Consider the following 22,612-nt stretch of genomic DNA (forward strand, 5'->3'; position numbering starts at 1 on the left):
CTCTCATCTGCCTAAACTCGGGCTGGGAGGCTGTGCTTGAAAAGGAACCCGAGGCTGGACTGGGCCGGTTCCTATAGTTGTAGGACGCCAAGCAGGAAGGGTCTCCAGAGGACATAAATTCAGAGTCTGCCCTTTCCCCAACCTGTACCCGGCCCAAGGGCCCGTGGACTAGGAATACAGCTTGACTCCTTGAGTCCCCGATTAGGAACGCTGGTGGCGGCGGTCCCAGGCCCCGGACTTAGCATCGTGTTCCACGCCAACTTGCCAGCCAGGGTTCCCTTCCTGCGCTAGCTTAGAGGGACCCGTCGCCCCGGCTCCGGGTGCAAGTTCTCAGTAGGCTTCCCTTCGTCCTCGAAGGCAAAGCTCAAAGCGGGTCGCAGTGCCTTGCTAGCCCGGAATCTCGACGTGCTAGGATCTAGGACAGGTCGCGACCGCCCCCCCTTTCCCGCCCCAAGAAACCCACGCGCGACCGCGAGCGCACAAGCAGACACTGAGAGCCAGGTGCGCGCACATGCACACATAAACTCATGCTTTGCTCCCCACGCCGGGGAACAAAACTAGCTGCTTTGGCCGAGTAACCTTGTGCACCCAGACCTCTCTCTCCTAACACGACCTCGGGTGGACACGATTTCCCCCATAACTTCTCCACTCAGAAGGCAGCCCAGCCTACGTGGTTAAACTTCTCACAGTGTATCAGGTGGCGTTCGGCCCCCCAAATCCTGCAGCTCACGGGGCCCGCGGCCGCCCTCATCCAGCTCTGAGCGCGGGCGCGAGGTTTGCCTCGCCTTCGGACACCGGATAGTGTCTCTATCCCGGAGGCGCTGCCCGGTACCCAGAGACACCGGGGCAGGGGATCCCGCCGCCGCGTCACACAAGCTGGAAAAAAAAACCCGCCAGACCGAAGCCGAGCCTGGGCCGTGCACCTTAAAAAACCCCAAGTAAGGGATGGGTGAAGTGGGGAAGGAGGGAGTCTGGGGAGCTTGTTCCGAGGGCCTCAGGTAGGAGCCCTTCTCTGATGCGACTGCATTAGAGTTAATGGCAGGCGCCTGCTTCCCATTATTAATTGTCTTTGTGTTTGGATAAAGTATGTAATCTTCTTCCCAACCACACCATTAAAATAGGTTGCCTTTTCAATTAAGAACTGTCGTGAGCCCAGCAGTCAGTTTTGCTAATGAAGACGCATTATATTTTCCCTTAAAAAAATTTGAAAGGAAGAAAATTTCAGTTTTTCATTAGACTCGATTATGGATAAATACACGAAGGTTTCCCTAAAATTTGTGCCAACCTCTAGTGCATTAAACCGCAGGCTTTTAAATAAATTGAAATTTCTGCAGATAAGAGAAAAAACGTGGCTAGCAAACATCTCCAAGCCCACTTCGTTTAGATTTGTAAAAGCAAATACTATGAGTTCGTTTTCTCTTTCTTTCTTTCTTTCTTTCTTTCTTTCTTTCTTTCTTTCTTTCTTTCTTTCTTTCTTTTTTTTCAGGTGCACTTAAAACAGATAAAACAATTAAAGCAAGCACAGCGGCTATCTGAAAATACCTCTGTAAACTTTGGGGCAGGGGTGCCCTCCTAGTTCACAGATGAGTTCTCAGACTGAAGCTGCGAATACTGAAAATGTGCTCTGCACGTTTAGTCTGCAGCCTTTCCATGGATACCTCAGTTCCATCGCTCACCAGCAAAGCGCATTGACTACGCCTTACAATTAGTTTTTGCTTGCTCCCTTCCTTCCTCACCCCCCCTTCCCTTAAAGGCAAATTGAAAGCTAATAGCCATGATGGAACTGCTTAAAATTCTATGCTTTTGCAATAAGCAAATTCTCCAGTGTGGTAAGGCATCAAAAGTGGCAAAGTTCTAAACCTGAAGTTTTAACATGTATTGGACATCTGCCGCCATGGATGTGAGGGTACAAAGTTTGGATCCTTGAAAAATGAAACGTGTGTGTCAGTCACTAATCTCCAAGTTGGGGAATATGCAATGAAAAGGACCTATCAAGAGCTATGTGTTCTTAGTTGATTAAAAAAAAAAGGTTATTTTTTGCTTATGGAATATTGTTTCAAATAAATAAGTCTCTCCCTCATTCAATATGAGAACTCTGATAGGAGCCACATTGAGACTAGCATTTGAAGAAAAGAAGAAAAAAAAAAAAGCCAAATTCTTCTAAGTAGAAGAAAGAAGTTCCTACCAGCAGCGGGGCTTTTCTTTGTAAGGCAACATCAGTGGTCTCTTGCACACATGATTTTTTCCAGGTTTGGGGTGTTATGTCTTTTAAATATTGAACTCTCTTTTTAATCAACTAGCTCCTTAAAATGATCTGCAAAGAGTGGGAAATTAGATTTTCGATTAAAACCTTATCCCATCTCGAAGGATTACTTCATATTGATTCTTAAATATGGCTACAATTGATGGGCTCTAATTAAAAATCCAAAGAAAAAGTCTGCCATGCCCATATAAAAGGAGCTTTTCATATAGGGAAATAAAGCTTGTAAAAGGTTACAAATAAAAGATTAGAGTTTTATCCAAACTAGTTTAAAGCTTCACTGTGGTTTTCTTTTCTTCTTCTTTTTTTTTCCCCTTTCTTACAAAACCATTCCTGGGTCTTTTTTCCCCCAGTTTTAAATGAAGTTTGCAAACAGGCGCGATATTGGAGTGTAATGGCTGTTCTGATTCAGCTCTATAGCTCAAGGCTGCTGCCTGCAGTAGAATTGATTTCAAGGAAACTTTAAGACTACCAGATGAAAATTATGTAAACTGACTGCCACCATCCTTTATCAATCTATCCACATCTCATACACACACACACACACACACACACACACACACACACACACACACACACTCACACACACACACACACACACATCTCCCACACTCACACAAGCCTTTACTCTCCCTCACCTCAACCCTGCCCTGCACACACACACACCCTATCCTTGGTCCTCATACTCCCTGGGTCAGGCGCATAGCTCCTAGCTCACACTCAGCTCATAAATGTCTCACAGTCCACATCTCCCACTTGTCACACAATCTTAATCCGTTACATTCCGGAACAACATGGTACTCTTTTCCTTTTTTTTTTTTTTTCATTTGGTGTTTGGCTCCTGCTCTTTTATCGACAGCACACACACAATTTATCTTTGAAGTTATTTCTTTTTCCTTTACCCTCTTTTCTGAAGCAACCGAAGTACAGGGACTGAATGACCCAAGCTTAATGCATAAGTGAGAGTCTGCTGCCTTAGATCCCCCACCCTGCCCACATTGCCAATCTTAAATCTTGTTAACAAACATAATCAGAATTGAGCATGGCAATTTTTAAAATAAAGACATATCTAAAAATCTAGTGGAGAATTACTTCTTTTTCATAGGTGATGTTTCTTAGGCAAAAACATGGTGTGTGCCCCTCCCCCAACTGTCCACTGAATTGCTGAAAAGATTTAAAATTAATCTTCATATTTTGGAAGTTGGTGTTCAGGGAGTCTAGCTACCCCACCCCCCTCCGACTGTGCTCTTGTGGGACATGGGTTTTCTTCTTTTTTTAATTTTAATTTTAAGACTCCAGAGATGGCTCTTCTCCCCTCCCCCCACCCACTCCCATAGTTAATAAACTTGGGGGAAAGTTTGGAATATTTTAAACTAGCTTGGCATTTTTGAATGAAGAAAACTAAGCCCCGTTAGTGATATACATGCATCCAGATTTCAAAACATGAATATCAGCCATAATCTGGTAACTGCATACAAGCCTTGACAAATAACTTGATTCCCCATACACTGCCTTTCTCCCTTTAGCTTCTGAATCCTTACACCGCATCTGCCTAGCAAGGTAATTGTACACATAGCAATTAAAACCCACCCACTTGTTAATGAGAATTATTGAAAAACACAAAGCATGCTACCATTAAGTCAGATTCATAGGAAACATTTTTTTGTTTTTTAAATGGGAGAAAAGTTAGACTCTGGGTAAAGGAAATTCAATGAATAGTAAATATATTGGAGGCTCAAGAACTTACTGAAAATCAAGAGATGTTTCCATCCAAGGAGTCTTTTTCTCCCATCAAGCTTCCAAGGTTTTCTGTGAAACAGCCCAACCCCCGCCCCCCTTCCTCCAAAGCCAGTGGCTTTTGTCCTGACCTAGAATAGAGTTTGTGGAAACGGTACCTGAGCCGGGCTGTCTGCAATTTCCAAACTGACAAGAAGAGACTGGAAGATAAAAAGCATGTTCTTACAGGTGAAGAGCAATTTTGCAACTTTTCCAGGCGACACAGGAGAAAGCTTGCCTGCTACCAACTGCTGGAGAGTCTGGGCAGAATTCCTCTAGAAAGAAAAAAGAAAAGTCTTTTTTCCTTTCCCTCCCTTGTCTACATCTCTGGCTCTGGCTCCCTTTCTCCTCTGTCTCTCTCTCTCTTTCAGATCCAATCTTTTGAGAGCTGCAGCACATTGCTAAGCTAAAGGGAAATTCTCTTTGATAAAGCGGTGTTTCCAGCTTCGGGGTTTTAAAACCTAAATCTATATTCAAATCTGGCTGAAGGTGTGTTCTGGGATTTATGAAAGCCTCTTAAAGGGGTAAATTTACCAAACCGTGACAAAATCATCACAATCTTACTTTAGACATCTGAAGTGGATGAGAATTTTAAAGAGACCCTTGTTTATTTAACACTGTCCATTTCCAACTGGTGGTTTATTGGCCCTGTATTTCTGCGAAGTTATTAGACAAGAGGGCAAGGGAAAAGCGCTGTGTTCTGCCAGCCGCTGAAGGCGAAAGCCCTCCCACGCTGCACCCAGCCCAAATCCTCCGCTGTGACAGCACTCCGGAATTTTTCAGGGAGGTTCGGCTGCTTTGGGTCGTCTCCGACGACAGCCCAAACCTTTCCTTGGAACTTGAGGTGTTCCCAGTCTCTGGACCCTACTGCAGACGGATCTCTCTCTCCGATTTTTTTTTTTTTTTCACTTACTTGGAGAGACTCACAAGCCCTCCTCTCTTTCTTTACTGCACCCCACCTCCACTGTCCCCGAGGCCTGGCTCCGCCACATCCACAAGGTTCTTTTTTTTTTTTTTTCTTTTTCGCCCTTTGATGTTTTCAACATCTTTTTGATCAAACTGGGAAGAACTCTTTTCTCAGGGTGGGAAATAAACTCTTCTCCAAGACATTCGCGTGAACTTGCCCTTCCGTCCTCCAAAGCACGGTGGCTGGCACCGAGAGCCAGGACCTGCCTTCCCACAGCCCGCGCCACGCGGGACACCCGCCTGGGACAGTCCCCCTCCTAAATGAAAGGCCTTAGGGACAGTCGCCAGGTGTTTCAGCACAGTGGGGGCAGGGTATCAGGGAAAGGTCCGCACTTCCCTCCCCCCACCCCCACCCCCAGCCTAGGCCCCCACAAAGTCGTGGGTCCAGGGTACGCGACAGCCAGGAGTTTTCCTTCGCACGGTAGCTGCTACGGAGGAGCCAGGAAGAGCTGACCCGGGCCCGGGGGCGCTCGGGGTTCGTGGAGCCGCCGGGACCCAAAGCTCTTAGGACACACCTGCTAGTCTGCTGCGGCCGCGGAGTGACCAGCCCTAGGCCGAGCCGGAGTCGAGCCTAGCCGGGCTGCCGAGAGCTTGCAGCCTCGTGCGCACTCCCGTAATTCGCTAATTGCTGTAAATCCCAAGGACGGCCACATTTGATTACACATACAGTATAAGAACCGACAACAAAGCGATGAATTAATTACCGACTTCATTAACATAGGTCCCCAAATTAAAGGCAACGAGCTGTTTCTTTGGGCCCACTAGCAGTGGTGTCGGCGGTGATTGAGGTAGTAAGGGGGTGGTGGGTGTTTTGGTTGTTGTTGGTTTTTTCCCCCCCTTCGGCGTTGGGAGTTGTGAGGGAAAAGCTGTCCGCTCCCGCCACTCCCACGCTTACCCTCCATTCACACACACTCGGCAGTTGCATTTGCCCCCCATCCCCTAACACTCCGTCCAATCTCTTTCTGCTCTTCCAGAAAACTCAGATCCTAATGAAAGCTGCCGGGTCCTCGATCTGGACCTGACAAGTTGAGCTGGTTTCTTGGTCCTGATGCATCCCAGCTCCCGGGTTTCAGCCTCAGGCTTGGGCGGCTCCATCCCTGTTAGCTCCAGGGCCTGCAGCACCAGGAATTCGTTCTTAAGCAGAAACTGTTTCCACGGGGGACTTTTGCCACCCTACACTCACGCCCGAGAGATTTGAGACAGCCCCTCCTTGGCCCACAACCAGCCCGGGGGTAGATTTGGGAGTCCGCAGATTTTGTTGTTGTTGTTTTGTTTTGTTTTTTTCTATCTTGCCCTGGGCTTCTCAAATTGACAAATCTTGAGCGGAAACCCAGAGCCCTGAGACCAGGAGTTATTTGTTAAGCGGTTGAAGAACAGCGAGGACGCTGAGGTTTTCAAATAATTAGTTCACAGCCTTGTGGCTGTTATCTCTGTCTTTACTGCACGTCCACACCTCAGTCCCGGCTCCCTTCGTTCCCGGTCTTTTCTCTCAGCGCCGTCTGGCCCTGTTTAAGGGGACATAGTTGTGTTTTTAAGCGTGAACCTGGGTTTGAGTTCTGCCTCTGACTCTGCCCCACATTCTTTGCTAGTGTTGAAATAAAAAACCAGCTATCACCCTTCCCACCCTTCTCCAGCTTTGATTTAAATATTTTCATTTTCCTGTCTTACGTTGTTTTGGTGTCCTTCCCCTAAAATAAAAACAAAAAAGGAGAGGCTAAGAAAGGGGTGTAAAGGAAGAAGAAAAGACCGAAGGGGGAGGCCTTCCTGTCCATCATTTTAATTATACAATTAGTTCACATGCTCCGGCCCATAATGTATATTTTAAGCGCAGCCCAGTGTTTTTAAGAACATTCTGGTAGTGTCGGAGGTCTGGATTTGTTGCCTGCTCTTCCCCCCGTGCAGCAGCGGCCTGTTTTCCTCCCCCTGTTGTGTGTTTTTATTATTTTCCCTCTGGCTTAGATGTGTCAATCATTCTCTCCCTGCCATTGGTTGGAGAGTTTGCGTCAAAAAGTTGCCAGAGAGGCGCTTTCTCAGCAAATCTCCCTGAGAGCGGAACCTTCCTCAGCTCCAACTCAGCCTCCACTGTTATTAAAAATAAAAATCGCTAGAGCAGCTCGGTCGCCACATCTACTTTGTATGTATCGTAGACGGACACACGCTTGTTTACAACTCCGGCCACTGCATTTTCTGTTCTCTAAAAAAGATTTTTTTTTTTTTGCTTATGTTTGACTTTTTATGGAAGGGTGAAGACTACAAGGTTTTTAACTGAATCCTCTTGATTTCTTTTAGGATAGCTGGCTATTGGACATTTTGAAGGATAATTTGATTTTTTTTCCCTTCCTTTTCTAACTTCCAATGCGGCTGTAAGGTAAGTGTCCGTCTGTCTTGTCTATGGCGATATCTTTGTGTTCCCCAGTCTGCAGTGACCCCCGCGTCTCCAATAGACGTCCTCATGCAACTCTGTGGCCGTGGACGTTCCTCTGGGGCTGATGTATTTTTTTTTTCTAGTGAAAATTTTGAGGCGAAGTAATGACCATTAGGAAAATTTGACGATCTGTAGAAGAGGGCGGGAGTGGGAGGGAGCGAGAGCGCGTGCTCTTGGGGGTCGCCGCTGCGGCGGAACGTCGTGGAAATCCTACGAGTCTAATCTGGGGGTTTGGGGAGGGGTTTTGTTCTTATGCCCACGCGATTCATGGCTTCTCCTCGCGAGCTTTGTATTTTGGCCCCCTAGGTTTAGCTGGAGTCCTTAGGCTTGATCCCAAGGACGATTTTAGAGTCTGGCAAAAAGATGCTTGTGCACGTACCTAGGTTGGTAAATTCAAACAATGATAATAAGGTGGGCGCTTCCGAAGGCCGGTGCGCCGGAAGCCTGGCTCCTCGGTCGGTCGGCCCGGACCGCGCGGTCTGCCTCTCGAGCCCCTAGTCTGCAACCGGAGCCGACATCCGAGCGGATAACCGAGGAGGCGGGAGCGCGGGCGTCTGGATACTCGCGCGCTGCCTGGTCTCTGTTTTTTTCGTCCTCTGTCCCCTAGCCTGGAGCAGTTCTACCCTCCGCCTCTTCTCCAAGCTTCTAGGGCTCTTCAATCCTTTACATCAGGTCTTCCGGATCCCTAGGGGTGCAGCTTCCCCAGCCCCGGCACTGCTCACGGTGGTCGTGGTCCCCGGGACAGATCACCAGGCCGAGGCCGCTAGTTAGACAGGGTTTTAAATGCGCCTTTCCCCGGGGTGGTTCAGGGCACGCGCGCGCCACAGCCTCCGCGCGCACCTGGGGCGGTCAAAAGTGGGGGGGTGAGCGCCTGGCTGCTCCCGGTCTGCGAGCCCGGAATCCCTCCTCTGGGACTCGGACTCCTCCGTCGTTCTGGGTCTGGGGTAGCATCGTGGGCCGCTGCGCGCTCCTGAACTGCCTTCTCAGGCTCGGCGACAATGCTGTGTCGTGGGTCAAGGACGGCCTCTACTCTCGGCCTGCCTAAGATGAACCATCAGAGGGTCCCCGCTACTAACGCCCGGCCTGGGAGACGACGGGTCGCGCGGCAAACTCCGAAGAAGTGGCGATGTTGATACGTTCAAGTGACTATTGAAAAACCAGTGTCCGATTTCACGGCACGTTTTTTCTGGAAACCCTAGAGCCCCGATCCAAATTCGTCCTTTACAGAGCTCCGGTGTGCGGAGAGAGAAGGCCCAGCCGCATGGACCTGCGGTGGTACACCACTTGGGGAGGGGACCGGGAGAGGAGTTGCTCTTCCCTTGAAACTGTGTCCTCCATCCCTGAGCTTTGGGGGGCCAGCTCACCTCGGGACTTTTTTCCGGTTACCGAAAGTTACTAGCACAAGAGTGGAGTTGAGCAAACTCCTCCCCTCAAGTAAGGTAGACATCCAGGCCTCTCCTTCCCGACCTAGCATCGGGGCTTCTCCGAACTATAATTAATAGTCAAGACCAACCCTTTTGGCACATTTCTTTCTCACTCCCTCGCGGGTGGTGGAGTTGATGATTCCCCGAGGCCAGAAACTTTCACTCGAGTTAGCGGGGCAGAGGCCGGCGCCGGCTGTTTTCCAAGTGCGCGAGTACCTCTTTTCTTTCTTTCTTCCCTCTGGCTCTCGGTCCTCTTCCCTGCCTCAGGCCAGTCGCCAGTCCACGTAGTTTTGTTTCCTCGCCATCATGCAGAAAATTAATCAGCCAGGACGAGAAGCAGAGCTGAGCACGACGGCCTGTAATTAAGGGACGTGTGCCCCTCGGATTATCTCGTTAGTTTATCAAGAAAACATTTATTATAATTAATTCTCGGACGAGGTAATTATTATTGAGCGAGGACACAGCAACTGGTAGATGGGCTTCTTGGAAGGAAAAAAAAAAACAAGGAGGGGGGTTTGGAGGGGGGAAGCGACAGATTGCACGAATTGACCGTTAGATATAAGGCTGCGCAGGCCGGCGCAGGCAGTGGAGAGGGACCTTGGGCGTCAGGGCTGCTGATCTGCGGGGCTGCAGGGCAGGGACGCCGGACCTAGTCGCTTGCACCTGGAAGTGAGGGCACTCGGGACTCGCCACGCTACCGCCGTTTCCTCCTAGGTATGAGCTCTCAGAAGCCACCTCGCCTCGCGGTCACATAAAGCCTTAAGTCTTCGAAAGGGCGTCCCCAGCCCCACACCCCCTTTGCACTGGAGAGGAAGATGGGTGGAATCCTTACCCGGCTGTGAAAGTTAGCTGGAAGGGCCCTCAGCTGTCTTCTTCCGGCCGTATTTATTATCCGGGCTGGCAGTGGAGAGGTCCCCGTGGTTTGGGTTTTGGATTTTTCTCTCTTTTTTTCCCAGGAGGAAAAGAGAAAATAGGTTACCCTGAGATTTTGAGCCATTTGGCTCTCCAAGAAGGATCTTGCCCCATATTTTCTATTACTGCTCTTTATGGTGGAACATGCTGCGTTTATCAAATGACCTGGGCTTAGGCATTTCTAACTGGGTGAAAGCGAGACTAGTAAATACATTTCCCCATCTTAACGTCAGATATGATTTTAGGTTCCTGTATAACACTTCAGGACTTTTCAAGGGGGTAAGAATATATTTTCAAAGAACTCCACTTTAGAGGCTGTCTAAATAAGCAATGACTGTGTTTTTTAAACAGTGTTACTTTCACAGCCCCAAATAGCTGAATCTTGGGAGGAGAACTTCAGGACGTAAAGTGTTCTTTGTGAGAGCAATTAGTTTTACTAGTTAATAATCCAGTTCTTTAAAAGGGACATTTAAAAAAATCACATCTTAGGGTGGGAAAACATGACCTGTGCTCTAAATTTAAAAAAGGAAGAAGTCACCGTTGTTGAGTTCTATTTGAGAAACTTTTGCCTTGGTCTTTTAAGCAAGGTAGATATGAAAATCTACAGTCCTTAATTTCACTAATAAAATTTCATTGTGAAGTTGAAAGAAAACTCACAGTCTTGTATCCGCCATTTTGAGGAAGTTTCTAAGAGTGTCAAAGTTTCCAGGCAGAGATCTTGGCAAGACAGATGCCAAATTTTAGAAAAATAAAAGCCAGCCTTGAATGCTGCCTGCCTATGTTAACACAGCTCTGGAGGCGGGGACCCAGCAAAGGAACATAAACAACTTTTCCTTTTCCTTCCCCCAATTTCTTTTGCTTATGTAATTATAGGAAATTTGGAAGGTAGAGAGAAATCCTACCAGTTTCATAGCTTTGAATGTTTATCTACTTCCAACCTAAAATAGTAGAAAAGGCAGTTCCAGTTAGCAGCAATCTGATGAAGCCTCTGAGAACCCTAAATCCCCAAAACTCTGCTTCCCCCAGGATCTGCAGCCTCCTCATCAAAATCAACATGGAAGCAGCTTGCTCTAGGAATGCACCCCTGCCCACTTGCAAAATGTGGGGGCCTGCCGTTTTTCTGATTGGTGGGATTCTAACTTTACTTCAACATTTCTGGCAAGCCCTGTGCTAATCTTAAAGACCTTTTTTTTTTTTCAGTATGTTTAAATTAAATATTTGATGGGTGTCGCTTAAAAGTTAAATACTTGTTTGTTTAGCTGTAGTTCTTTAGACACATATAATCAAGGTCCTACAAAACCCTAATAAATCTGTTACTTACCTCGAAATCTAATTATCCAGACTACTAATTAGGTGACAATGATTACTGGAAATGACTTCAAATGTGGAATAATAGTAGTTGGGCGGTTTTCTCAAGTTTGTTCTTCCACAAGTTGGTATTTTAAATGTTAAATGCATTTACAGTTTAGGTGCACAGCAGTTGAAAGTGGTAATAAAAAAAAAAGCTAAAATAATTAAAATCTCTGCCAGGGGAAGGCAACAGTCTGGGAAGAGGTAGATTTCTTGAATTGTTTCTTTGTTTCTCACCAATGGGCTTTGTTATCAGCATTATTTATTTAGCCAAAGAGTTCTTTGTCTCTGCAAATGGCCCCAATCAAGTTTTGTTTGAGACAATTAGCTAGTGCCAGCCAATGAGTCCTATGCAAATGTTGGGATAGGAATGTAATGTGTGCATTTGGAGGCGTGGGGTTTTGTTCTTGGGGAAGGCGGATTGTAATTGCTTTCCTCGGGTCTTTTTTTTTTTTTTTTTAAAGTTTAGGGTGGGGGTGGGGAAGACAGGTTTATCTGGTCTCGTTCCATCCCCTCTAGTTTTGGAGCTGCTGGGGGTTGGGGGGACGGCGGGGGGCGCATCTGTAACTCCTTTAAAAGCCTGTGTCTAGCGTCGCCCTGGTTCTTTTTAGTTAGTGATGGAGCGTGGAGGAAGCTGCTCCCGCAGAAGCAGTAAACCAGCACCTCTGCTTGTTTGTTTGCTTTGCCCTTAGTTCCATCACTCCAAACCCACCCACCAAGGACCCTGACCCTGTCCACTCCAGGAGATTCGAGACCGTCCGGCTGGGTCCCCCCAATTTGGGCCGACTTTGCGCCTCCAAACAACCTTAGCATGATGTCTTATCTAAAGCAACCGCCTTACGCAGTCAATGGGCTGAGTTTGACCACTTCGGGTATGGACTTGCTGCATCCCTCCGTGGGCTACCCGGGTAAGTGACTCCCGCGGCATTCTCGACGCCATTCCCCACGCTCGCCCCTCAGGAGGTTGGAGGTTTGGAGGGCTCACTGCCCTCACTCAAGCTCCAGACGGGGTCCCCACTATGTTTTCCTTGTCACGACACAGCCGAGAGCCACTGGGCAATAACTGACCCAGGAGGGAACAACAGGTTGGGAAGAGACGCGTCTGGGGTCCGCAGCAGTCACAGAAAAATCACACCGCTCCACTCTTAAATCGGGTGCTTGGGGACACTCATTGGGCAGGGTCGTGGAAGGTTGTTGACCTTGTCACTTGAGCATGCTCTAGCTTAGTCTCCACGCCCAATTCCTAGTTAGTACCACCCTGGAAGTAACCGGATTTTCTCCTCTACTGTTCCCTATAGTTCTCCCAGCCTTGCCAGGGGCTTCCGGTACCTGCAGGCCCTGTCCCTTTAATCCTTCGAGGTGTGACTTCCCTCCAGGTGCTAGGCACTTTCTCCTCCCCCCACCCCACCCCCCCGCCCCACGCAATATTTCCCCCTCACCAAATACTCATAAAAGTCTGAACTATTGTCACATTTTAAAGATGCAAGAACAAAGATCCTTGCGGTGCTAAAATACCGTGGGAACTGGCTCCACGTTCGCGGCGTCATTACGAGCCCTTGGTCACCGTAGAGCCTTTAACTCCACTAGCCAGCCTTTTCTGTTGATAGTGTGGTCTAGCGGTTGTTTCTTGTTTGTTTGTTTCCAGAATTGGGCGTGGGGGTGGGAATTGTCTTTACTCGGTTTATTTTGTTAGCTAGCGCTCCAAGGGATGCTCTCTAGTCTGCGGAGGGAGGGGCGGGGGGGTGAGACACTGCACTGGGAGGTGGTGTGTGCTGGAGGTTCTGGAGGGGGTGGAATTCCTTGGTATAGGAACACGGTGAGAGGTGGGAGGTGGGGGAGTTGTGGACCGAGGAAAAAAGTCCTGTGACTGAGAAACTGCTCCCCCACCCTAAAGGGCCCTGGGCTTCTTGTCCTGCAGCCACCCCCCGGAAACAGCGGCGGGAAAGGACTACGTTCACCAGGGCACAACTGGACGTTTTGGAAGCTCTGTTTGCCAAGACCCGGTACCCAGACATCTTCATGCGGGAGGAGGTGGCGCTGAAAATCAACTTGCCCGAGTCCAGGGTCCAGGTAGGGCAGATGTAGACTCGCTGTTTTTCTTAACCCTGCCCTCTCTCAAGTTTGATGTATACCGACTCCTGTCTTGAATCAAAGAAGGGCTTGAAATGCTAACTATTCAGGAGTCTGCGAACCATTCTGCATTTTCCTCTCTGTCCCTACTTAACCCCATGAACCAGGGTCTTCCGGCCTGGTTGCAAGGTTAGAGTAGCAGTGGGGCTCCACACACAAAGTCCTAGAGCCCTTGGGTCTCAGAGTCCCTGCAGTTGGAGAGCCAGTGCAGGGCAAATTTCAAGGATAGTCACGTGGACCTTGTGTGAGCATCCTCTTGGCGAACTTGGTGTGTGGGAAACAGGGGCATGGAGTCTAGTTCCCAGACAGTCCAAAAATTTTTTTTTTTTTTTTTTTTTTTTTTTTTTAAGCACATGAAGAAATGGAGCAAATGACTTTCTCAGGGCCATACCTGCTTTGGTGACAGAGTCAGAAATGGTGCTTTCACCAAATAAGTTGACACAATAAATACGTGTGGGGTTGGCTTATTGAGGACAGAACACAGTTTTCTAGCTCTGTCATTTAACTGACAAAATTTTATATTCATAACATCTGTAAAGACAATTCCCTTTCTTGCTCTAGTTTCCTCCACATTTTACCCTGAAAAGGAGGGAATCAACTCCCTTTTGACTGGAGAGCAAGGCCCCCTGTGGAGCTCTTTGGCGTCTGGCACCTCATCTACACACACACACACACACACACACACACACACACACACACACACACGACACGGACACTCTTCCTTTGGGTAGAATGTGGTTTTGGAAGTACCAGACGTCACTGTGAACTATAAAGCAGAAAACAGGATTTTTCAAAGTGGGTTGGAAAAAAATGTAGCGCTTGTAATTCTTGACCCAAAGCCCTCAATGGAAACAAACTGGCTCGGGTGTTTAGAGATGCTGAGTTTGGCCTCAGGGACACTACAGTTACAACACCCAAATGAGAACACCTTCAGAGCAATCAAGACCTGTAACCAGTGTCACACACTTTTAACCTTGGCACCAGGGAGACAGAGGCAGGCGGATTTCTTTGAGTTCCAGGCAAGTTCCAGGACAGTCAGCTCTATGAAGAGACCCTGTTTAACCCCTCTCCTCTGCCCCCAAGGACTTGTAGCTAAGACAAATGCCAGTAGTTTCTACATAAGTCTCTGCATTGCAGAAGATGTACAAAGAGAATTTTCAGAGTGGCAGGCAGAGTTTTAAGTTAACAAACCAGTGAATCAGTGTAGCGAATAGAGTATGCTGTGCATGAATCTGAAGGCACAAACTTGAGTCTTCAAGACTCGTATTGAGGTCTGTCTTTGAGCTCAAAGCAGAAGCCACACAAGTCATTTCATTCACTACAAAGCGTCTTTCAGCAGACACTGGCTCAGATCTCCTCTCCACAGGAGCTTGTCTTCTTGGAGATTTCTTTCATGAGTCTAGGAGAGACAAAATGTTAGGTCGTGGAACCAGCCTCCATATAGCTGTTGCTTCCTGGACAGTGCAGCATACACTGTTTGAACTCAGTCTACCCTTGGTGGTACGCAGCAACAGAATGCTTCCTTCTAAACAACATAGATAGGGTCTGTTTTGAGGTCATTCCCAAATACAAGGAGGTCTCTCTCTATGTGTAGAGGAGATAAAACAGGAAAGCAAGGTAGAGAAGTTTTAGTTTATAATGAGAGTGAATTTTTCTTGTTATGAATTTGTGTGTAAGATGGACTTTCCCAATTGGGAAGATGGAGGTGGAAGGGCCCTGTGAGTTGTCTCTAGCCGCAAAGGAAACTGTCTGATCATTTGGCCATGCAATCTGTGACCACTCTAGCCCTGATGGAGTTATTACGATCATGTTAAAAGAAGTTTCTTTCCTTTCAAGGTGTGGTTTAAAAACCGAAGAGCTAAGTGCCGCCAACAACAGCAGCAACAACAGAATGGAGGTCAAAATAAAGTGAGACCTGCCAAGAAGAAGACCTCTCCAGCTCGGGAAGTGAGTTCAGAGAGTGGGACAAGTGGCCAGTTCACTCCCCCCTCTAGTACCTCAGTCCCCACCATTGCGAGCAGCAGTGCTCCCGTGTCTATCTGGAGCCCAGCTTCCATCTCCCCTCTGTCAGACCCCTTGTCCACCTCCTCCTCCTGCATGCAGAGGTCCTATCCTATGACCTATACTCAGGCTTCAGGTTATAGTCAAGGATATGCTGGCTCAACTTCCTACTTTGGGGGCATGGACTGTGGATCTTATCTGACCCCTATGCATCACCAGCTTCCTGGACCAGGGGCCACACTCAGTCCCATGGGTACCAATGCAGTTACCAGCCATCTCAATCAGTCCCCAGCTTCTCTTTCCACCCAGGGATATGGAGCTTCAAGCTTGGGTTTTAACTCAACCACTGATTGCTTGGATTATAAGGACCAAACTGCCTCTTGGAAGCTTAACTTCAATGCTGACTGCTTGGATTATAAAGATCAGACATCCTCATGGAAATTCCAGGTTTTGTGAAGACCTGTAGAACCTATTTTTGTGGGTGATTTTTAAATATGCTGGGCTGGACATTCCAGTTTTAGCCAGGCATTGGTTAAAAGAGTTAGATGGGATGATGCTCAGACTCCTGATCAAAGTTCCAGAGAGGCATAGAAGGAAAATGAAGGGCCTTAGAGGGGCCTATATCAACCAGCAACCTGAAATGGACAAACCAATCTTAAGATTCTGTCATAGTTCTAGATCATTGGTTTTCTGATTTGCAAATGATTGATCAAATATATTCTAGTCACATGCAACCAAACACCACGCAAAATAAAAATCAAACAAAACCAAGTTGTGAGGGAAGGGAGGGAAGGTCATACCCTTCAAAGCAGAGGTAACCCGGTGTTTTAGCCAATCCTTGGTTGAATCTTAGGAATGGACAGTGTTCCAAGCTCATTCACGTTTCATGACCAACTGGTAGTTGGCACTGAAAAACTTTTCAGGGCTGTGTGAATTGTGCGACTGATTGTCCTAGATGCACTACTTTATTTAAAAAAAAATAATGTTCATAAGGAGTCAATATGTAGTTTAAGAGACAATCAGTGTGTGTCTTATATAAATGGTACATCTGTGGTTTTTAATCTGTGCTAGACTTCAAAACTGTGATCTCCTGTTATTGTATGCAACCTTGAACTCCACCTATGCAGGGGTTCTTCTGTGATTAAATAGGTTATAATTATAAGCAAAATTCAGAGCAACTGAATACTGATCTAGAAAGATTACCTGTGGCTGGAGGTGAGCTGCCCTGCTGTCTCTGGCAAGGATCGAGGAGAAGCAAAAGGACCCTGATTCATCCGTAATTTTATGTTGGTAAGCCTGGCAGTAAAAAGACATTGATGAATTGCTCTGACCCTGATGAATTTTAAACTGAGATCATTTATGCTTGCAGATGTTAACTGGAAGTTATATATGCATAAACCCTTTCTTCCTGGATTTGGCAGATATGTATAATTATATTAAAATGGTTCTAGCACAACACTGGGTCTAGTTTAATTTTATACCATTACTTATGAATGGAAAGCCTATATCCATCTTTACCTTGCCAAAATGTTTATTGTAAGGCAGAGAAGCAATTAGTGATTTTTGCTCCTTATGTCTTTCCTTTTTCCTTTTGCTAATGGAAATGAATGAACAAGTTATGAATGACAGTGACGTGGAAACTTCGGCGACTTCCCTCAGGATTGCTCCAAATTGAAGTCACATCCCCCAGTCAGCCATTAGCACCCTTTCCTCCCCTGCACAAGCTCGAATCCCTTGTTAGGCACTTTGTTAGCATGGTTTTTTAGATAGATCAGGGGTGTGTGTGTGTGTGTGTGTGTGTGTGTGTGTGTGTGTGTGTGTATGCATGCATGTTAGGGGAAAACTGGAGTATTTCAGAAAGTGAGAATGGAGAGAATTTCTTGTTTCAGTTCTCTAAGGGCATTTTTTTCTTTACTTAAAAAAAAAGCTGAGGTAAACATGAGAGGGAGGGAGTGTAATCAGAATCTGAAAGCAATTCAGGCAGAAATGATCTCTGAACAAAAGAGTTTCAGAAAACTTTAAAAACCTATAATTTCAGTATTGAACATAAGGCATCCTGGTCTGTGATGTGTGTGTGTGTGTGTGTGTGTGTGTGTGTGTGTGTGTGTGTGTGTGCTGGGGAAAGGGAAGAGTCCCTTTTTTGGTTGTAGGAGTTACTAGAAAAGGTAAATGGCCACTGATTGGTGCTCCTTGGGTTAAAAAAAAAAACTATTCAATTTCATCTTAAACTTATGTTCTTAAATTTGACCAAATTCAATGACTCTTGATTGTAACACTGTAAATGAAGGTTAGCAGTTGCAACCGTTTCGTTTTCTGGCTACTTAATTTCTTATCTCTGCCTGTGCTCTTGAACCCCATCTAATCTTGGCCTAATGGGTAAAATTGTTTTATTGCTAAATAAAACTCAATACTTTACAGCCATCACCAACTGCAGAGCTGAATGGCTAGATCCTCCTGGATCAGGAGATAATTCGTCTTCTGTAGTCTTCCCCGAAAGGACAGTGGGGCCCCAGGGTCTTTACTTTTCCTCCGGTCTAATTTTTTTTTTTTTTTAAATCCTGTACGTCTTTTCGTGCAGTAGTAAAGTAACTCCTAAATAATCAATTTCTCACATTGCCTTTGGTTTTCAGGAAACCTAAGCAAGGACAGGGCAAGTTACTTAAAAACAGGAGTATTTGGCAAGTTTAGGATTATTCAGCAAAAGACTCGGTTTCTTCAGGGTCTGAAAACGAAGTTAAAGGAGGACTCGCAAACCATTTTTATCGTCACTTTTGCACAACTTCGTTTAACTGAGACCACACAGTTCAATTGCTCTGAATGGACGCCCAAAGTAGAAAGGATTTCCCACGATCAAAGGCGAAGGGGAGGGGGTGGGAAGCTAGCATTGGCTTAAAGACATCTGAGTTCTGATCGCCACTCCTAATCAAAACTGGATTTAATGAAGTTAATAAGTCCCATACTGGTTGATATTTGGTACTGAAACGACTGTGAGTCGCTAAACCGGAAGCGAGCCGGTAATAAAATCTACATTTGGGAAGGCAGAGGTGAGATGTAGGGACCGTCTGGCTTTACAAAGATCTGTTGCACCAAACCTTTATCGTTTCTACAAAGATGCCTGGCTCTTTGGATTTCACCTTGGGAGTTCCCTTCATAGATAAGAAGAGAAATTCAATCAAGCCAATCAAGTTCCGGCTTTCGAAACCTTCAGGTTTAGAAAATGGTCAGTTTCCTCCACTCCTCCTGGTTCCTTCTAATCTCACCTCTTCTGTGTCTGTGTGTGTCCCTACCCATCCACCCCTCCACTCAAATATCCGGGAAGAACAGCTGCGGAGGCCGGGCGCCACTTCGACAAACAGCCTGGTGCCCAGGGCTCCTTTTCCTAAATCTGTTGGCCAACTGTGGCTTGCTAGGAAAATCGTCCCAGCTGTGCCCGGGGGAGCTGAGTCGGGCCGGAGGTCGCAGGCGGTAGCTCCTGGGCACCTATTTCTTGTGGGGCTCCCGCAGGGTCCAGGACCTGGCCTGAGACTAGCAGGTCCCTTCAGCCTAGTTCCCAGACCTGGAAGAGCACGAGGCGTCCCAGCCAGGACCTGGGCGTGCATGACCCCGCCCTGCCAAGCCCGCAGCCACTGAACCCGAGTGGGAGTGGGTGTCTTTGCGACCTTTCAGGCCTAGCGGAGTTCAGGGATCAAGGCAACTTCAGGGTTTGGAAAGCGAGTTGGGAGGCAAGGGTCCTCCGTGCGAGCCGCCTGAAGCATGCAAGAAGCCGGTGAGCGGCGTCCATCCGGCTAGCGCTGCTAATGCGGACCTGGAGGAGACCGGGGACGAAGGCTTTCCTGGGATCCGGATTTCGCTGCAGGAGACTTGGGAAGGGAACAGCTGTTCCCGGAAGCTTGGGGAAAGGGGTCACTCAGCTTGAGGGCTCCTGTAGCGTCTCAGACCGGGGCACCCAGCTGGGCCTGCCCTTGGGGACTTTCAAGGACAGCCAGGTAGTGAATATGCTGAGTTGGGAGCCGGGTACTGACTCGGAAGCTTGAGAAACTCGCTCATCCCCTTACTGCCGCCCCCCACCCCCATTTCGTTTCCCTACGAGCGTCGGCTGGTTTTGGTTTGGGATCCGATGCGGCAGCCCAGAGGGTCAGAAGCAAGTTCTGGAATGGGGAAGCAGCTCCTTTAGGTGTCCTGGGAGTCGCCAGGTTGCCAAATCGTCCCATTCCAGTACCTGCAGTGCAGAGGCCTCACACAAGTGCCGGTCTCCATTTAATCAAAAGCCGCCAGCCGGGCCAACACCACAACACAAGTTCGAAGCCCAGAACCTCACGCCTGGTGAGAAACTCGCTATTGTTATTAAGACAACGCTGTAACCCAAAATCAGGTACGCCCGATGTTAGGTGGAGTCTCTTGCATGCAGAGGTGTGTTTTAATCATGCAAAAGACGCACACAAAGAAGCCGGGCAGGTAACCGATTCATCCCATACAAATAGAAGTAGAAAACAGGATGGGAAGATGCTGGGTTCTATTGGTCCATGACCTGTGCCTGAATTCTTGACCTTCCTCTTACACCATCAGGAAGGACAGCAACCCTTTTCCTTTGTGCCCCTGTCACGACATCTGCATACTCATATCTGCGAGCAGAGCGCTAAGCACCCCTGTTTTTCCTTTCTGATCCTCCCTCACCCTGTCAGCACAGGTTGCTCTGATAAACCTGATTCTCCCAGAAATGCCATTTCCGTCCTTGGGTTGGTGGGGCGTTTATAAAAGACCGAAGACTGTCTACTCCTTCGATGGGGAGAGCAAAACCCCTAACGAGAGCTACCCCATTATTTTGGGGAGGGGTTGGCTTTGCAACTGCACAGATTATAGGGTTTTTCTGAGACAGAATTGACATTCCGTGTGAAGCTGTAGTACTCCGGTGTTTTGAGACACATAGTGTGGAATTGCATGGAGCGTCTCTTTCCAACTGCTTGTTAATAGCCATGTGACTTGCGTTTTTAAAAACTGTTTTATGCTCAGTTCGAGCAGGATGTATACATTATTTGGAAAAGGTGAGTTTTTCTGATGGCCGCGTTTGGAAGGAAACGGAAGTAGGAAACTTGTGCATGGGGAAGTGGCTGGAGAGGAGGAGGCGGGCAATGCATTTGAAAGGCCCTCTGCTTTGCAGCAGCCCTGCCACCAAATGCTAAAGAGAATCAGCCAGACTTCCCCTCCTGCCAGCACCATGTTTTATGTTTAAAAACCAACCGGCTGTTGACCACAAACAAACAATAAGCAGATTCAAATAAAGGAGCCCTCCCAGGTCCAATCCATTTAGTCAAAGCAGACGGTAGGTGCCAGGGCGGTCCCACCATCATCAGGGAAAGGGAACTTCAAAATTTGTTTTTCTCCTAGAGCGAAAGTCTAGCAACATGGGGTCTAGGAGTTACTTTTATTCCTCAGCCTCCTCCACCCTTTACCTCCAGTTCTTAGTGGAAACAGTGTTTTGAAGAAAACAAATAAACAAGCCGAATGAAAAAGAATCTCTGTAGCAGACATAATGGTAAGCTGGTAAGGTTTGAATTGACCCAGGTTGGCTCCAGGAGAAAAAGGGATGTTCCTGAATCAGATGGAATAAATCCCCGTGCCAATCTTAACTCACCTATTTGCAAGGATGGGAAAGGGGCTTTCCTATTGAGGGTTCCTTAGTCTACTTGATAACCCTGGGGGCCATTTCCAGCCTCAGGGCTTCCTTAAAAACAAGGTGCCCATTCCCAGCAGGCATTTGGTGGCTGGTTACTGGCGCCACCACCACCTTGGCTAGCTCATGAAGGGCCCAACAAATACTCCTTGGGAAATACTGACTGTGAGCCCTTGTTCCCACATCCTCAGGTCAACACTGGAGGCTAGGTACTTAGAGACAGGTATTGGGTCCATTAACGGCCTCCTTGAGGCACCTTCCCAATCTCATAACCTTAACCTCCAGAAGCCTCAGAGTACATTACAACCAGATGATCAAAACCCAGAGTTATTAAAATGTTTCCAGAACCACTAGTCACATTTTAGGATCACGAACCATTAATAAAAATCTCCTTAACATTCAAATGGCTGTAAAACGTGTTGATAGCGGATTACTGGGGCCTAATGGGCGTTATGTGATAGATAACATGGTCTCATGGTCTTGAATAGTGAGGTTGGGGAATGGGTGTCTGACCACAGTTACTCGATTATCAGCTTACAGCGGCTAAATCTTTTTTTTTTTTTTTTTTTTTTTTTTAACTTGCAATGCTCTTAAGAAAAGGCATTGTTCCCAGCAAAGCCTGGGACTTGAGTTCATCATTTAACCTCTGGACAACCGAGTACTGTTCTGGAAAGAGGACGAGGAAAAAACCCTGACTGTGGGCATAAGGTCACCTTGAGATGTACGGAGGTGGGTTCTGAGCCACTGTGCCTCCCTTCCCCGGGTTTTTGTTTTAATATGGAACACTTCATGGATTTGCGTGTCATCCTTGCACAGGGGCCACACTAATCTCTGTATAGTTCCAGTTTTAGTATATGTGCTCCTAAAGCGAGCACCCTTTCCCTGGTCTTAATGGAGCTCTACCTGAAAGGCGGTGGTTTGGGAAGTTCCAGGCCCTTCCGGGGGAGGAGGGGGCAAGGGGGGGATATCCCACAGTGGGTGTCGAGCTGGACACCGGCGCTCTTGGTAAAGACAGCTAGCTCCCTCCCAAGGCTCTCCAGAGGGCGGAGGGGGCGCCTTTGAGCATTGCTGACATCGCCAAAGACCTGATGGAAGAGACTCGCAGGAGTGGGTTCCCGCCGGGCTTTGGGGGGAATATTTGGCAAAAAAGCACCGCTTTCCCTTTCTCCCCTCCCACCTTTCACTCAACAAGCAAGCTCTGGGAAAAGCGCAGAAAGCCAGGTTGCCTCTGGCTGCAAAGCCCACACTTGCACCCTCCTGGGGACGTCCCCTGCCCGCGCGGCGCCCCTAAATGACGTTAAGGTCATTTGGAGCGTCTAGAGACCTTACCAGGGAGGGGAGGTAGAGAAACACTCTAGTGTCTGAGGGGCGGCTCTCTGGCCAGTTGCGTGGGACACTCCCAACCCGAGCCTCTGACTGGCACCTCTTTGAGGAAAGGGCCTCGAAACTCCGGCGACCTAAACCCCTCCGTCTGCTGCACGTGGTCCGGCCGCCGGCTCCCCCGCAGGGTGGACATTCGTGCTGACCCCCACGGAGCAGAGTCGGGAGATGCCGCCCGTCGGGGGAGTCCCGGGAGCGCCAGGGATCGGGATGCTCCGAGGGAGGTGGCATGAGGGTGACCCGCAGGATGCTGCTGTCTCCTCATCCTGCCCATGTGGGCCCAGGTCCTACGCACACCATAGCACAACCCCAGGCCA

At 47.9% G+C, this 22,612-nt stretch overlaps 1 protein-coding gene and 1 non-coding gene across 5 annotated transcripts; one reads left to right on the forward strand and one right to left on the reverse strand.

The window, feature by feature from the left end:
- The first annotated feature begins 6,802 nt into the window (after positions 1-6,802).
- Otx2 (orthodenticle homeobox 2) lies at positions 6,803-16,700 on the forward strand. Of its 4 annotated transcripts, XM_052733400.1 has the most exons (6): positions 6,803-7,136; positions 7,292-7,370; positions 9,119-9,565; positions 11,806-12,021; positions 13,008-13,183; positions 15,080-16,700. In XM_052733400.1, exons 4-6 carry the CDS (start codon positions 11,925-11,927, stop codon positions 15,698-15,700), a joined length of 894 nt encoding a protein of 297 aa, XP_052589360.1. In that variant the 5' UTR covers positions 6,803-7,136; positions 7,292-7,370; positions 9,119-9,565; positions 11,806-11,924; the 3' UTR covers positions 15,701-16,700. The 4 variants fall into 4 exon arrangements, with proteins under 4 accessions (XP_052589360.1, XP_052589358.1, XP_052589359.1 ...); XM_052733398.1 differs by lacking the exon at positions 9,119-9,565; XM_052733401.1 differs by lacking the exon at positions 9,119-9,565 and having other exon boundaries at positions 7,000-7,136; positions 13,032-13,183.
- Positions 16,701-21,686: 4,986 nt separating this feature from the next.
- On the reverse strand, positions 21,687-21,790 carry LOC128108136 (U6 spliceosomal RNA). Its single transcript, XR_008217343.1, has one exon. It is a non-coding gene; the product is annotated as a U6 spliceosomal RNA (small nuclear RNA).
- Positions 21,791-22,612: the final 822 nt, after the last annotated feature.

The sequence above is a fragment of the Peromyscus californicus genome, unplaced genomic scaffold (assembly GCF_007827085.1).
Source record: "Peromyscus californicus insignis strain IS unplaced genomic scaffold, ASM782708v3 Scaffold_12__1_contigs__length_115047231, whole genome shotgun sequence".
NCBI classification, from domain to species: domain Eukaryota; kingdom Metazoa; phylum Chordata; class Mammalia; order Rodentia; family Cricetidae; genus Peromyscus; species Peromyscus californicus.